A 16,683-nucleotide genomic window follows, 5' to 3' on the forward strand; every position below is an offset into this window, starting at 1 on the left:
CGCCTTGTAATAATAACCCTGCTCATTACTTACTAAGCCTCTACAGTGTTCCAAGCACCATGCTGAGCACTTGGCATGCATTACCTTATTTAGATTCACAACAGCCTGTCCCCTTTTTTAAAGATAAGGAAACAGAGGCTGAAAAATGTGGCCTGCCAAGGTCAAAACATTTGTAAGTGGTGGAACTGGGATTTGGAATCCATATAGTTTGACTTAAATCTTCCTTACTTTTTGCCACACTGTACACACATACACTAAAGAAATAATTTCTTCTAGAAGGATCAGCACAAAGCTGGTTCCTGTAAGGTGAGGTTAAAGATGCCCAAATGTCCAGCTTTTCCAAAATGCTACCCCACTCCATCATCTGTAACATTAACTACTCCTTCTCCCCTTAGTACTCTCCGCACCCCCGTCCTTGGGTTCTGTAATTTGCTGCAACATCTCACAGAACTTGTGAACCATATCAGGGAAATGGGTCATGTGGTCGTGCAGGCTGGCAAGTTCCAAATCTGTGGGTCAGGCATAGGCTTCTCTCGTCCCCTGTGGCTGCCGGGGCTGACAAACCCAAAACGGCAGGTTAGACCACAGGCTGCTGGCTTACAAGGCTGCAGAAGCTGGTGAGTCAGGTCAGATGATAGGCTGCTGGCCCACCGGGCTTCAGAAGCCAGTAAATCCCAGAATTAGTAGGTCAGACAGCAGGCCACTGGTTTCAGTCCCAAGAACTGGAGGTCAGACAGTGATGGAACAGATGCAGGATCCAGAAGCAGAGGGAGAAAGAGCACCCCACCAGAGCATCTGCATGTATACCTTGGTTGCAGGCCACACCCCAGGGAAGGGTGGGACTTGAGTAAAGGTGAGACTTGAGTCATGCCCTCCTGCAAGGCTCTGACTCAAGATACACTCCACACTAATCCTGCCTCATTAACAGATAGAGGTTAGAATTTACAACACATAAATGAAGGATAATTACATCAGATCACAAAATGGAGGACAACCACACAATACTGGGAATCATGGCCTAGCCAAGCTGACACATAACCCCAACTATCACAGTATCCATGTACCTTATTTGAATACTCCCACTCAATCATTGTGTGTGAGTCACAAAGACCATGGCTAGAAGGGCCATGGTGAGCAATTCACTGCACTGCCTTCACACAGGTATACACATGCATGCAGCCTGTTTGATTTTACAGCCTCTTCTTCAAAAAAATGGAAGACCTTTGTCTAGTTTAATGTATTTGTTCCTAAGCAGTTAGCTGCACAGGGGTGAAGAAAGATGTAGTGAAGTTTGGCCAGAAACCACTGGATATCGCAAGGCAACTGGTGTGTTATCACCTGGCTGGGATTGGCTCCATTCTGGCTGTGCATGTTGGCAGGGGATCCTTGTGATGACTTCAGAGTCCCGGTATGAGCTGCCAAGGAGGTCAGAGCGTTTGCTAAAAATCAGTGAGCCACGTGAATGAGAATTATCAATGGCAGAGACTGGGTCCAGGGACAGGGAATGGCCAGTATCTTGCCCTCTGGGTCATTTGCTATCTTCTTCCTCTGTCTTTGCAGCCAATCAGCATTTGAAGCCCAGGGCAGTGGCTCTGGGGGGGCAGCCAGCCTATCATGGGCCTGTGCACTGCATGGCAACCATTGTGCGGAGTGAGGGCCTGGCGGGCCTGTACCGGGGTGCCAGCGCCATGCTGCTGAGGGATGTCCCAGGCTATTGCCTCTACTTCATCCCCTACGTGTTCCTGAACGAGTGGATCACCCCCGAGGCCTGCGCAGGCCCCAGCCCCTGTGCTGTGTGGCTGGCAGGAGGCATGGCAGGTAAGGGCAACAGAGACTGGAGCCCACTGCTGCACAGCTACTGCAGTGTGACAGCCAGGGAGTCTGCCATGCCCTTCTCAGCCCTGGGGAGGGCAGGACTCACCCAGCCAGTCACCCAACAGTTCTTTGCTAAGTACCTACTATGTGCCAGGCCTGTCTGGCAGGTGAAGGGCTAGGAATGGGGAATGTGCCCTCACATTTTCCCACTCCCTGCCCCCTGGAGCTATGGAGATGGCAAGTCCTTGTTTGGGCTCACTCAACTTTTAGTCAATAAATACGTTTTGAGCACTTAATTTGTGTCAGGCATTACTGAGCTTTGATAAGGAAGTCTGTTATCATGGTTCACCTTTACTGAATATCTGCTCACTGTAAATCTTTCTAGTGTGTGGATTTTGTTAGTTCGGTAGGAATCAATCTCCCCTTTTTTTCAAACAAAGAAAATAAAGTTCGGAGAGTTTAAGTAACTAATTCAAGGTCACACAGCTATTATAGATAGGATAGTGAGGCTCTGTAGTCACAAAGATCAAAGTTCGAATCTACATGTTTTTTTTTTTTGTGACCATGGGCTGGCTACTTAACCTCCCTGTGGGTTAGTTTCCTCATCACTAAAATGGACAGCATATTATTAGCTGTGTGGTAGGGTTGTTGTGTGAATTCCAAAAAGGCTGTGGGTGATCAAGTACCTGGATCAAAATAAATATGGAATAAATTTATTCATCTATTCATTCAAAAAATATGTAGAGGCCTCCCTGAGATAGCATTTGCTTACAAACTTGAGAAGTGTCCAGGCAGCAGGAATAGTAAGTGCAAAGGCCCTGTGGTAAGGAGAGTGCCTGGCATACTCAAGTTGCAGCAAAGAGTTCAGTGTGGCTGTGCCAGAGTGAGTAAGGGGAGAGGAGTAGAAAAGGAGATCAGAGAGGTAACAGGGAGCCAGGTCATGGAGGGCCTTGAAAAGCATTGCAAGGACATTGATTTCTACCCTAAATAGAATAAGAGGTAGTGCAGGGGTTTCAGTAGGGGAGTGCTTTGTGATTTCAGGATTTGTGTTGTTAAAGGACTGCCCTGGCTGCTGTGAGAAGAGTCGATGTTAGGGGAACAAGGAACACCAGGTAGAAAGTTATTTCAGTAATCAAAGCAAGAGCTATTGGGAGCTCAGACCCAGGAATTATCTTTCAGTGGACGTGATGAAAAGCAGTGGATACATTTTGAAGGTCGAGTCAGCAGGATTTTCTCTAGGACTGTGTGTAAATTATGAAAGAAAAAGAGAAGTCAAGGATGCTTCCAAAAATTTTGGCCTGAGAAACTGGGAGGATGGATTTCCATTGACTGAGATGGGGCTGCATGGGGAGGGGCCAGTAAGTAGCTGGTTTGGGCCACATGAGTTCTAGAAGCCAGTTAGACATCCTAGGGGAGATGCCAAGGAGGATGCGGGATCCTGGAGCTCAGGTGAGGAGCCTGGGCTGTTTGGGAGTCATCAGCATAAAGATGGTATTTAGAATCATGAGACTGGGGAGACCAGCTAGGTGAAGAGGTAGAGGGTGGAGGAGAAAGCCCTGGAGCACTACAGCCTTTGGAGGTGGGCAGATGATAAGGCCCCACAAAGGGGCAGATGATGAGTGAGAATGAGTGGGCAGAGAGGAAGGGAGGGAAGGAAAAAGGAAGGAAGGAAGGAAGGAAGGAGGGAGGAACGGAGAGAAGAAAGGGAGGGAGGGAGGGAATTGACCATTGGATGTAGAACGTGGAGTTTGCAAGGACTTTGACAAAAGCCATTTTGGTGGAGCGAAGGATGTGAAAATCTGATTGAAATGGAATCAAGTGAAATGCCAGTTAGACATCCTAGGAGCGATGTCGAGTGGGATGCAGGATCCCGTTCCTTTCATGCAGATGAAAGGAATTGGAGAAACCAAGTGTACGAAAACTCCTGAGGGATTTTGCCATAATGGGGACAGGGAAGTCAAGAGAGGATTGCTTGTTAAGCAGGCTGATATCATAGTGTGTTTGATGCTGATGGGAAGATCCAGTAGAGAGAAGAAAGTTGAAATACTGAGCTCTCCTCTTCCTCCTCCTAAGCTATACTTTAAACTCCTAACAAACATGTTACAAGGTCTACATTTTCACCACCAGGCAGCAGGGTTCTCACTCTGCCCCCATGTTTCTGAAGCCTGGATGGTGCGTGGCTCCCAGTGGGTGCTCCATGAGAGGGCAAACAAGGCTGCTGTCTGCTCTCAATGTCTGCTGAGAGCAGGTGTGGGTGGCCAGGCAGGCAAATCTCATTTGAGGTACCCCCAGCCATGGGCTGGGGGACAGATGAACATATCAGGGCAGCCTCTGGGCTGACTCCTGGGGAAGTGGTCCCTTATCCCTGCAGATAAGGGTGCTGAGGTCCAGAGGGCCTCCCAGAGGGCCATGGGCAGGAGTCCCAGGGGGCTGGATCCTGGATGGGCAGAGGGCCCAGGGCTCGCTGAGGTCTCTTTTGGGAAGGCAGTAATTACAAAACCCTGCAAACCAGCTGCCCTGGACTTTCACATCAGTTTGTTTTTCTCTCTCCACCAAAGAATGTGTCAATTTATGTGTTTACACAGTAAGCTGGTGCTGTTTCCCTAGAGTCCATTAAAGTCGCAAAAGTTTCCAAACTAGGGCACCTGGACTTGTTCTGTGAGGGTGACACAGTGGCACATGGTCCCAAGGCTTCTATCCCACGTATTTGGGAAAGAGATGTTTAAAGATCCACCCTTGCTCTTTTTACAGTCTGGCTGGCCCTTCGTTGGCATGCAGCCTATCTGCAAGTATTTGTTTAGCTTTTTTGTGTTTGGAGTAAATCCTGTCTCTGGGAAGCAGCAAACCTTTAGCCTCACCCAGGGCTCTCTCTCGTGGTAATGGTGCTGCAGGGTATTTGTGGGGCTTGTTATTGTTTCAAAGGAGCCCTGGTGGCTCAGTGGTTAAGTGCTCAGCTGCTAATAGAAAGGTCAGTGGTTCGAACCTACCAGCTGCCCTGCAGGAGAAACATGTGGCAGTCTGCTTCTGTAAAGATTACAGCCTCGGAAACACAGGCAGTTCTACTCTGTCCTGTAGGGTTGCTGTAAGTCTGCATTGACTTGATGGCAATGGAGGGGAGGGACTTATTGCTTCTCCAGTAAAAACTGCTAATCAAAGCTGCCACTTACTGAGCACTGACTGTGTACCTGCCGCTGTGCTAGCTGCTTTATGTGCATCGTTCAGTTGGTCCTCACAGCAATAAGAAGCTAGGTACTGCCGCCCCATTGTACAGATGAGGGGCCCAAGGCTCAGAGGAGGCCAGAGACTTATGCAAGCCCTACAGCAAGGGGTGGAAGGAGGATCAGGACCCAGCCTTCCCAGGTCCTAGCTTCTCTCTCTCTCTTTTTACAGGAGCAATTTCTTGGGGGACAGCCACTCCTATGGATGTTGTGAAAAGTCGACTCCAGGCTGATGGGGTTTATTTCAGCAAATACAAAGGTGTCCTGGACTGTATCTCCCAGAGTTACCGAGAGGAAGGTCTTAAAGTAAGCCCTACAGCAGTCATGCAGGGTCAATTCCAGTCCCTGGAAGGTGGTTCAGTCATTTGGGGGAATGTGAGATGACAGAGAAGGGGATCTGGAAACCAAGGGGGTGATGGTTATCATCTTCAAACACTACATGCAGGCATTGCAACAAGACCTTCATGTGTGTTATCTGTCTAACCTCACCCCAGGCAGGTTGAGGAGGTAGGTGTGTGCCCCACTGACAGAGATTCAGAGAGGAGAGCTGATATATGGCAGAGCCAGGTCCTGGACCCATGTCTGTCTGTCACCAAAGCCTGCAGTCTCATCGAGATAGGGTGGGACACCTGGCCTCACTCACTACTCACCCTCTCTCCTCCCCCAGGTGGGAGGTTCCAGCACCACTTCCCACCCTTCTATCCCTCAGTCATCACGTCTCACCAGCTCTGATCTGTCTTCTGCTCTCGCACTCCACCAGAGTATAGGCCCCATCATCTCTGGTCTTAGCTATTGAGACAGCCTCCAAGCCTCCAGCCTGGTTCCTTAGGCTTCGTCTCCTTTCTTTGTTCTCCTCACAGCCAAAGGGATGATCCTAAACACAAGTCTGATCATACCTCTCCACCTCCAAATTGTCCCTGAACAAAGCAGACTTCCATATCTGCTGTCCAAGGGTTATAAATGAGTTCATTGCCATCTACCTTGCCTACCATGACTCCCAATGGCTCCCTGCAGAGAAGCCATCTACTCACTCTTCCTCATTTAGGCCCCTTTCTTTCTTGACATGGCTCTTGGAGGCAGCAGACTTGAGTTCAAAGGCAGGCCCATCTTCTCACATGTGAGGAAATCCAGGCAACTGCTTCACCTCTCTGGGCCTCAGTTTCTCCAAGGGTAATCATCCCTATGATGAAGGACACAGTTGTGTGTGGATCAGATTAAATAATGCACATAAAAAGTGCTTAGCTTAATGCATAACACATAGGAAACATTTGGAAAGAGTTAAACATTTGTAATCAGTATTAATATGAATTATTATTAGTTGTTGTTGTTGTTAGGTGCTGTTGAGTCAGTTCCAACTTATAGTGACCTTATGTGTAACAGAATAAAACATTGCCCAGTCCTGTGCCATCCTTACAATCATTGCCATGTTTGAGCCCATTGTTGCAACCGCTGTATCAATTCATCTGATTGAGGGTCTTCCTCTTTTTCTCTGACCCTCTACTTTACCAAGCATGATGTCCATTCCCAGGAATTTGTCCCTCCTGATAAAACATCCAAAGTAAATGAGGCGAAGTCTTGCCACCCTTGCTTCTAAGGAGCATTCTGGTTATAATTTTTCCAAGAAAGATTTGTCTGTTCTTCTGGTAGTCCATGGTATATTCACTATTCTTCACCAACATCGTAATTCAAAGGCATCAGTTCTTCTTCAGCCTTCGTTATTCATTGTCCAGCTTTAGCATGAGTATGAGATGACTGAAAACACCATGGCTTGAGTTAGGTGCATCTCAGTCCTCAAAGTGACATCTTGGCTTAGTAGCAGTACTAGTTTTATTTGCATTAGTGTTATTGCTGAGCTCTGAGCCTTTTCTCACATGGCTCCCTCGCCCCAGCTCTACCAGATAAACTCTACCCATCCTTCAAGGCCCAGCACAGTTCTCCACCTCCTGTCCCCAGAACCCATCCCCTCCACTGCTCTTTTCCTGTACCCACCCCTCCTGGCACTTTCACACACCACCTGCCTCTTCACCTCTTGCTAGGGAAGGTGCCATGAGGCCTTGTCTTACTTCTCTCCTGTTTTACTTCTCCCTCCAACTTGGGGAAAGATCCAGTTTTAGATAACCCATTATTGAGGAAAATAGTGAATTTGCTGTTTGAAAGACCCCCAAATGACCCCCAAAGGTAGATCAAAGGCCAGATATAAAGGGCAGAATTACAAGAAGTCAATGCATAGTCCTGCCTTAGTATTAAATAATCAGTTGCCCTGTAGAGTATGGGGCCATCTGATTTCACAATGGTTCCTGGGAGAAAAATGCCTGAGGGCTTTAGTTCTCACAAGTTCAACGTTAATTGAACAAATACTTATTTTTAGAGCACCTGGCATGTGCTAGGCATGGCTGTAGGAGCTGGGGACACAGCAGTGAATAAAAGAGGCAAAGTCCATGCTCTCATGAAGCTCACACGCTAATGAACCAACAGTGGGACCTAGTCCCCAGGCCACATTAGTAGAAATATAGAGGGCACAGTAAGGGAGATGGAAGTCTCTGCCCTGATCAGCTCACAGCTGGAATGTCATTTACCTTTGCTTACCACTCACTAAGTGCGACACTGATTGTGCCCCAGGATGAAGATGAGGACTTGGCCATCACGTCTTATGAAGAGAGGTTGGGGAATGAGATTGTTTAGTACAAAACAACATGATAAAGAGAGAATTTCATTCCTGTCTTTATATTTTAAGGATGGATAAACTTAGAGTTTTTTTCATTCTTCTTATTTAATTTTTTTCTTCTTTTTATAAGAGCTGCTTTGGCAGAAGTGTACAGCCTCAGTTGTCCTTTTCTTTTTTTTTTTTTGAGCAGAAGCACAGTTTGCGATTCAGCCAACAAATCCAGAGGGACAGAAAAGAGAGGTTCACACTGTGATGTGCTGCTTTTATTTGAGATGTTTTTGTTGGTTTTCCAAAGAATTAATGTGTCATAATCCTAAAAAGCCTGTAGAGGCAAATATATATTGCTGATGTTATTTCCTCCCAAAGCTACTGTGCTCTGTAAAAAACAAAGTCCTAGAAGGAAGCTGAGGCCAGATGATCAGTGTCTTAATGTCAATGGTGTTGGATCTGCAGTGAATATTCAGTGGCAAGTTTTAAGCAGAGATAGTAATGCTCGGCTTGATTGGCCACCTCATTCACCAGATGGTTCTAAATTAAAAAAAAAAAAATTATTATTTAGTTTAAAAAGTAGGCAAAAAATGAACGTGGAAAGCTTCAAAAGGTACAAGAGGCTGTACTGTTTGAGTGCCCTTCCTGAGGTCTTCATTCCTGTCCTCAAATCTAGCCACTGTTAGGAGTTTATTGTGGCATATTTCAAAAATACTGTCAGCGTGTGGAAGCACATATATGTGGGTATGTAGATGTATGTATGTTTGTATGTACGAGTGCATATCAGCATAGATAATCCCTTGCTACTGAGTCATTCCAACTCATGGTGACTCCACGTGTTACAAAGTAAAACTGCTCCATAGAGTTTTCTTGACTATAATCTTTACAGAAGCAGATCACCTGGTCTTTTTTCCTTGGGGCCTCTGGGTGGGTTCAAACTATCAGCCCTTAGTCTAGTAGTCAAGCACACACCGTTTGTGCTATCCAGGGACCCATAAGCATAGATAGTAACAAGAAAAATAAATAAATAAATACAATCCTGGAAAATTGTATTTTCTCAAAGGCATATTTCAGCTGCAGCAAGAGAAGTGCCTTTTCCCAGCTTCCAGGGGATGGCGCCAGGTCCCAGTTGGATTGGGCTCTGGCTTAAAAGAGCACCCATTCTTAAACATTTTTTCTTGTGGCTCATCGAGGCAGGGCAAGAAACCCTGAGCCTCTCATTACCCAACCTGTTCGACTTTCGTGTGGAAGAACCTAGTGATCATAAAGAATTGAAAAGGAATAAAATAATGAAAATGGTGCCCAATTTTAATAACTCTTTGTAACACATTTCGTGATTCTCTGTAAAAGATCAGTTGCCGTTGAGTTGATTCCAACTCATAGCAACCCGATAGGACAGAGTAGAACTGTCCCATAGTGTTTCCAAGGAGTGGCTGGTGGATTCAAACTGCCAACCTTTTGGTTAGCGGCCGAGTTCTTAGCCACTGTGCCACCAGGGCTCCACGATTGCCAGTAGAGCCGTCTTTAGTCTAACAGTAACTGAGAGTCCACGGACTTGTGGCCCATTCCCGCATGAACACAGAAGGAAGGCCTGGTAGTTGTGGATCCATTCTGGGCCCACCATGAGGGTCCTCTCGGACCACATGGGCAATGGGCCATACTTGGGAGAGTTATCATATAAGGAGTCCGGAGGAGAGGCAGTGGTGTCCTTTAAGCTTTACAGTGGTGACTGTTGTGAAGGAGCATCTGATGAGAGAATGAGATTGAATGACTCTAAGAAGGGACCTAGAGGAACATTTGCAGGTAGACAAGCTTCCTGAGGCACCTGGGTCAGCCCCCCTATGGTTCTGCCCCTTGAGGGTCAAAACCTTCTCCCACCTCCAGGAATCTCCCCTCCACCTCTGGACTGTATCTTTTAGCTCAGAGACTGCTCCTTCTTCGTGTCTGGGAGTTCAGTCATTCATCTGCTCAACCATCCACCCATTGATTCATTTAATGAATGTTTAGGAAGGGTCTGCTCTGGGCCATGCACCGTGCTGGGTGCTCAGGATTCCCAGGCAAACCCTGCAGACCACCCTCTCTCCCTGAACTGACCACTGTGATTAACAGGGAGACAGATAAGCCCCGGGCGATGGGAGGACAGAGTGGGAAGAGCTATGATGAGAGTGTTCAGAGGTGATAGGCCATATCCCACTTGGGGTGGCATGGAGGGCTACCAGAATCCTCCGGTCAGATTTGGGAAGCATTCCAGGCTGGAGGGACCTCCCAGTCAGAGGGAGCAGGCGCCGTAGAGGAATGACAGACCTTTAGCCTGCCCAGTGTGTCAGGTGGAAAAGGCAGCCTAGAGATGGCGCAGAACCACCAGGTGCTGGGCCAGTGAAGGGGTGTGGATGTGACCTTGGTGCTGGGGAGTCATTGAGCCTTTAGGAAGAGCTTTGGTCTGGTGGTTTTGTGTCCTGATGGTGCAGGGTAATAGGCAGCCTGTCTGCCCTTTGTTTGCCTTCTTTGGGCCTGGCTGCAGCTGCTGGAGGGCAGGCGTGTCTCCCGGCTTGAAATGGCCCAGGGCTCCTGCAGGGCCCAGAGACTCACACTCCCAGGGAGGTCCTGCCTGGCTCTGCCTCCTGGAGTGGCACCAAGCCCAAGCCCACAGGTAGCCTCTATGGGCACCCCCATGGAATTTTCCTCTCGGAGACTGACCCAGTTCCTCGCTGTTATTCAGTTACCCTGGGTGAGCCTGTGGAATTCCAGAACAGTTAGACATTAAGAGAGGGGTGCTGATGTTACAAGGATCCTTCTCGAGCTCTGCCTAAATGGCTCCAGGGTTTGGCTGAGCCATTCAGTTCACCTCTGGGGCCCTAGTTCATCAGCTCTGTGCCCTGGAGCCAAGGTACCCCCCAGGTTCCACCAAGAACCCCCTTCCTGTTTAACTGGCATCTTCAAGTCTGCCACAGTGTCTCAAGGTGAAGCCACCTCCCCAAAGAGAGGTCACCTGATGTCATGGTTGATGACTCCAGCCAACCACTGCCCAAACCCCACAGTGGCCACCGGCTGGGAAACTGGGGACAGGCAAAGGGCTGGATGTCTACTGCTTTAAAATCACAGCTCTTGTTCTATGTCTTAAACTTAGTAAATTACACAGGAGTCAGGTAACAGGTTTATATCTCATGTCTGACAGTCCTTGGGTCATTTGTGCTTGAGTGGGGACTTGCCTTTAGCTTTGTATTTCTCCCCAGAGAATACATTGTAGGACAGCCCTTCCCAGCCCCTCCCAAAGCTCTTCTCTGTTCTCGTCACTTTCTGGATCTTAGTGTAATTCTTTATAGTGGGCTTCCCCCTGGCGTAGTAGTTAAGTGCTACGGCTGCTAACCAAAGGGTCGGCAGTTTGAATCCGCCAGGCACTCCTTGGAAACTCTATGGGGCAGTTCTACTCTGTCCTATAGGGTCGCTATGTGTCGGAATCGACTCGACGGCAGTGAGTTTGGTGTTTTTTTTTTCCCTCCCCTGGTAGGTTATGAACTGCACGAGGGCAAGAACCACATAGCACATTTGTCAGTGTGCTCCTAGCACCGAGCAGGGAGGAAAGGAAGATCCTGGGAAGAATTGGGAAGCATCTTATTCCTAGGGGACGGAAGAAAAATGTAGGCTCTGGTAGCATTAAAGGCAGGGTTTAGCTGTTCATAGAGACAGGCCACTACTCCTCAGCACTCATACTAATAACCAGGGTTGAGTCCTAGTCTGGACTACCATATTTTTATGTAAATAACGTTTGTTTGCCAGCTGCACCTCCCCTGCCCCAAGTATTTTTGTAAGCACACTGTATCAATTTTTTTACATGTTGCTAGTGGCATAGTGGTTAAGAGTTCAGCTGTTAACCAAAAGGTCAGCAGTTTGAACCCACCAGGCGCTCTGCTCCTTGGAAACCCTATGGGGCAGTTCTCTGTCCTATAGGGTCACTATAAGTTGGCATCGACTCGATGGCAACGGGTTTGGTTTTTTTTTTTTTTTTTGTACATAAATTAGCATAGTATGCTTATGAAAATACCTCACGGGGTGGTACGAAGTTGGCAAAAAAATGTACAGCGTGTGCATTATTTGCGTAAAAATATTGTATTGACTTTGATGATGATAATGATGATGATGGTGAACATTAAGAGTTCATGATGCTTGCGGCATGCCAGGGACCGTGTAGGTGCTTTAAAAGCATCATCTCATTTATTCCCTCAACAATCTTATCAGGTAAACACTATCATTATCCCCATTTTACAGTTTGGAAAATTGAGGTCTATAGTGTTTGAAACTTGCCCAAGTAACATGGCTACTAGATGGCAAAGCTGTACCTTAGCTCGGTGTCTGCAGAGTCATAAGCACTGCCCGAGTTCTTCCCCATGCTGCTACTTTGAAGCACCTGTGACAGTGGCTGGTCATGGCTAGTGTTCTGTCCGTCATTGCAGAGAGAGTGGAGTAGAGAGTTAGGACCTCCACAGTCCAGAGAATTGTGTGTGTGTGTGTGTTTGTATGTGTGTGTGTGTGTGTGTATGAGAGTGACAGAGAGGGAGCAGGATTCAACTGTTTGCCTATAGCGGAGGATAGAGCGCCAGAGTCTGGGAGAAAAAGAGCTATCAGACATGACATGGGTCAGGGAAGGAGTCAAATGGGGTGTAGTCCCCACCTGAACAGGTCCTTTGAGCTCTGGGGGTCCGGCCTGAGACGGGCTGGGGGTGGGGCAGCCTCCCAGCCTCTTCCACCCTGCAGAGGTGGCCCCACAGAGAGTGAGGGCCAGTCCCCTGTAATAATCTGGCCTCCTGTGCAAAGGTGTTTTTCAGGGGCATCACCGTGAACGCTGTTCGGGGTTTCCCCATGAGTGCGGCCATGTTCCTTGGCTATGAGCTCTCGCTGCAGGCAATCCGCGGGGACCACACAGTGACAGACCCGTAAGCCCAGGTCAGTGTGCTTCCCTCCCAGCCACTGGGGCTTCCACGGCTTCAAACTCTTTTCTTTGTCTTAAAAACGTTTTGACTCTCTGAAATCTACCTCTGTCTCATTTTTGTCTAATCTGTATTAGTTTTAAGCTAAAATTGCCACCCTTGTGGTCACCAGAAAGCACTTCTAAAGTGCCCACCTGTGATGGTCAAGGTACTAGACGTTCAGTAATTGAGCCGGCACAAAACTGACCTGTTTAGCACAAGCTCCTGTTTTCCCACGCAGAAGCTTTAACAGCTCTTGGAGAAAAGTGCTTTTAGCTTCACCGTACAAATTCAATGACCAAGGCTCAGAAGTGAGGACTCGAGCCAGGGTGCCCACCCAGTGCTCCCACGGGGCATCAGAGCCCGAGTCTGAGAGCCACCAACAGGTGCCCAAAGCCTTGGAGGGAGGTCTCTGCCGTCATTCCCTGCCTCCTACATCTTTTTCCTTGCTCTCTGCAGAAAGATCACTGTAGTCTGGGAGATCTTCTAAAAGCAGAAATCTGATCAAGCGACTTACTTGCTCAAACTCCCTCCATGGTTCCCTTTTGCCCTCCAGATAAAGCATCGGCCTCATTTCTCACCACTGCCCTAAACATATCATCTTCTCTCTTATGTCTAGGGCTTTGCTCATGCTGTTGTGTCTGCCTGACACCCTCTTCTCCCTCCTCCTCCCATTGCCCCTGGCATCACCAACTCCTCTTTATCATACATGCCTTGGCTTAGAAGTCTCTTCCTCCAGGAACCCTTCCCTGATGTCTCAGCTGGAATGAATCGCACCTGCTGTAGGCTCCCTCCCACAGCCCGTTTTCATACCCTCCCACATCACACTGCATTACACCTGCCTGATTACCCTCCTCACTCCCAGCCAGTGTGAGAGTTCCAGGAGAGCTGCAATGACTTTTCTCACCTTTGTATCCCAGGTGCCTGCCACAGAGCCTGGCCCATACATGGCCACTCAGAAACATTGGGGCATGGATGGATGATCAACCTCCAATAGCCCCTTGGATCCTTCTCCCCCTCCTCTTGCTTCTTCTCCCTGGTGTCTCCTTCTGTTTAACTTTTTTCTAAAGCTCCAACATTCACACCTTTTCTCACTTTTTGCCCTTTCTTATAAAAAGAAAAGGAAAACAACACATTTTGCATAATCTAAACATCTTGGGTGAAGAGTTAGTGTATTAGGGTTAGGTCCAGGGCAGGGGAGAGAAGTTACTTGTTCTTAAAGCTGTGCTCAGATATCAGCCACTCCCCCCTTTTAACGGATAAAATAATTCTTTTAAAGTTCCTATAATAAAATCAGTGCATTTTTATTGTAGAAAAAATAGAAGATACAAATAAACAGAACAAAATAAAAATACTTATAATCCCAATACCTTGTTATTTTTCTGAGTGTTGTTTATGTATATCCCCAAAATGGGATCCTACATTACATAAGCGCCTTACATGCATGTGAAAACTGTACGATGAATTAGAAGACGAAGACGAATTGAGGCCTTTAAATTATGCTGTTGGCGAAGAATACTCAATATACCACAGACTGCTAGAAGACGAACAAGTCTGTCTTTGGAGAAGTACAGCCAGAATACTCCTTAGAAGTGAGGATGGTGAGACTTCATCTCAAATACTTTGAACATGTGATCAGGAGGGACCAGTCCCTGGAGAAGGACATCATGCTTGGTAAAGTAGATAGTGAAAAAGAGAAAGACCCTCAACAGTTGACACAATGGCTGCAATAATGGACTCAAACATAGCAACAATTGTGAGGATGGCGCAGGACTGGGCCATGTTCCATTCTGTCGTAGATATAGGGTCGATATGAGTCAGAACCAACTGGACAGCACCTAACAACAATAACATTACACAATGTTTAATAGCCCATTTCTGTCATTTAATAGCTCAGGACCATTCTTACATGTCATGAAATCTACAAGATCATTTTGATGCCCAGACTTCGCTGTCCCAGCAGTGGCTGGACACTGATCAGGCAGTGATTCGCTACTTCAGGAGGAAGGAGGAAGTTTCTAGTAAGCCAATGTCCTAGATTTGGTCTGTGAGAGCAGTGATCAGTCCCGTTGGAGTGGTTTTCCTTCTGAAAGCACTCTTGTGCAAGGGATGCAGATGTCCATCTCCCTGTCCTCTGCTGGGTCGGGGAGGAGGCTGGTCCCTGCTGGGTGGGAGAGGAAAGAGGCTCTGGAGAGTTTTCCGGACCCTCATCTTGAACAAACCTTCCCCAAGGCATTCAACCTTTGCTCTAACCCCAGAGCCTCAAGGCTTCGTAGCACATCCTGGACTTGAATTTACCCAGTGGCTCTGAGACTTTGGGCAGGTCATGTGCCAAGCAGCAGTAACTTGTACTCTTTGAAAAGTCCAGACTGAAAACAGTGAGATGAAGCATATTAGAGAACTCGGGAGCCTTATATTTCCTAAGAAGTAGTGGAGGGTGACTATCTCAAGAGCCTCAGGCAGCCTGTGGTGGGGATTACTTGGAAATCATTTCCAAGTGCCTGCAGAGAATAGAAGATCCAGTCCTTCCAATACCCAGTACAGAGCTCTCCCTCAGCAACACAGAGCCCTGTGGAGGAAGAACACTTCTTATCATTCATCTACTAACTGGTTTTCTCCCAGGCTGCATATGTTAGTGACCCAAGGGCTATTCAAAACCTGGTAAACATCACAGAAAGTTATCATTTTGTGGTTGTAGTCAGTTTTATCTGTTTGCATGGGGAAAACAGAATTAGGCAATCCGAGGAGGCAGCCTTTGGTGGTAGAAGAGAAGCCAGGGGTCAGCTTTCAGGCTTGTTGGAGGCCTGTGAATCTAGCTGCACCATCCCTCCCGGTCCACCAGGACCCCCTGCCCCAGAACCTTCCTGGTGTTATGCTGAACTGTCCTCCCCTGCGACATTCATGCTGCAGACCTCATTGGCCTACTTTCAATTTCAGGAACATTCATTTCCAAGGACAGAAGATATATTCTTTCTAGACTATTTTTCTAAAAAAAACATGTTTAAATAACCACAGACAACCCTCACAGCCCCTAGCCAGTTTGCAGTCATGGAGATAATCTGCCCATTGCTGCTTCACAAAAACAGGCACCAAACTGGTTGCTTGCACCATCATCTTGCTGACCCATAACCCCAGTCAGATGAAGTCCTTATCTTTCCTCCTTTTTCCCAGGGCTGATGTCACCTGACCAGAATCCCGTTCCTCTGATATGTTGATGCTGACAGTGTCTCCAGAACCAGAGGTGGTGAAGCCACTGAAGGGAAGGAGGGGCTACCTCTGCTGGTGAAGGCCCCCCCAGACTCTGCTCCCCACCCCCGGACTCTGCCCCCCATCCCCGGACTCTGTCCCCCACCCCCGGACTCTGCCCCCCATCCCCGGACTCTGCCCCCCATCCCCGGACTCTGCCCCCCACCCCCGGGCTCTGCCCCCCACCCTCGAACTCTGCCCCCCACCCTCGGACTCTGTCTCCCACCCCCAGACTCTGCCCTGGTAGGGGCCAATGAGCTGCTGCCCTTAGGAGTGAGAGCGGAGCAGTGTTGGATCACCACCTAGTTTAGATCTGGACTTGCACCCTGGGGAAAGCGGGTAAAATAGACCCTGCCCCGTGACCATTGCAACTTACAGAAGTTCACTGGATGAGCTGGACTTGTCTCTAAGTTTCCAAATAAAAATGCTGAGGACTTCTTCAGGGTTTTTCTGTACCAGATGCTTCTTCCAGGCTTCCGAAAGACAGTTGGCTGTCTCCTTCATTCGTACTTCTCAGACCTATGTGGACATTGCCAGCTCAGATGGAAATCCTCTCCCCACAGATGGGCAGGAGAACTAAGGAAGGCAGTCTTATCTTTTTTCCCAGATGCGTAAGGTAGGCAGGAGAGGGCCTAATGCTTGAAAAAACCTGCAAGGGAGAGAACACCTTATAGGAGCTCTCCCTTCCCAGGAACAGGGCACTGAGCTATGGGTGGTGCAGGCCTTCTCTGGGCCTTATTTTCAAAGCAAATAATAATGGTAATTTTTGTCCATAGTCTCATTTCCA

General features: G+C 47.9%; 1 protein-coding gene across 1 annotated transcript in view; it reads left to right on the top strand.

Annotated features, from left to right (window-relative positions):
* Positions 1–12,656, top strand: part of SLC25A48 (solute carrier family 25 member 48) — a 72,880-nt gene extending 60,224 nt beyond the window's left edge. The window contains exons 7-9 of the mRNA XM_064279702.1: positions 1,561–1,818; positions 5,206–5,339; positions 12,499–12,656. Of these exons, the coding sequence (XP_064135772.1) occupies positions 1,561–1,818; positions 5,206–5,339; positions 12,499–12,621 (515 nt within the window). The 3' untranslated portion in view covers positions 12,622–12,656. The remainder of the gene's footprint in view (positions 1–1,560; positions 1,819–5,205; positions 5,340–12,498) is intronic.
* Positions 12,657–16,683: the final 4,027 nt, after the last annotated feature.

Source organism: Loxodonta africana, chromosome 2 (assembly GCF_030014295.1).
Source record: "Loxodonta africana isolate mLoxAfr1 chromosome 2, mLoxAfr1.hap2, whole genome shotgun sequence".
In the NCBI taxonomy this organism is placed as follows: Eukaryota; Metazoa; Chordata; class Mammalia; order Proboscidea; family Elephantidae; genus Loxodonta; species Loxodonta africana.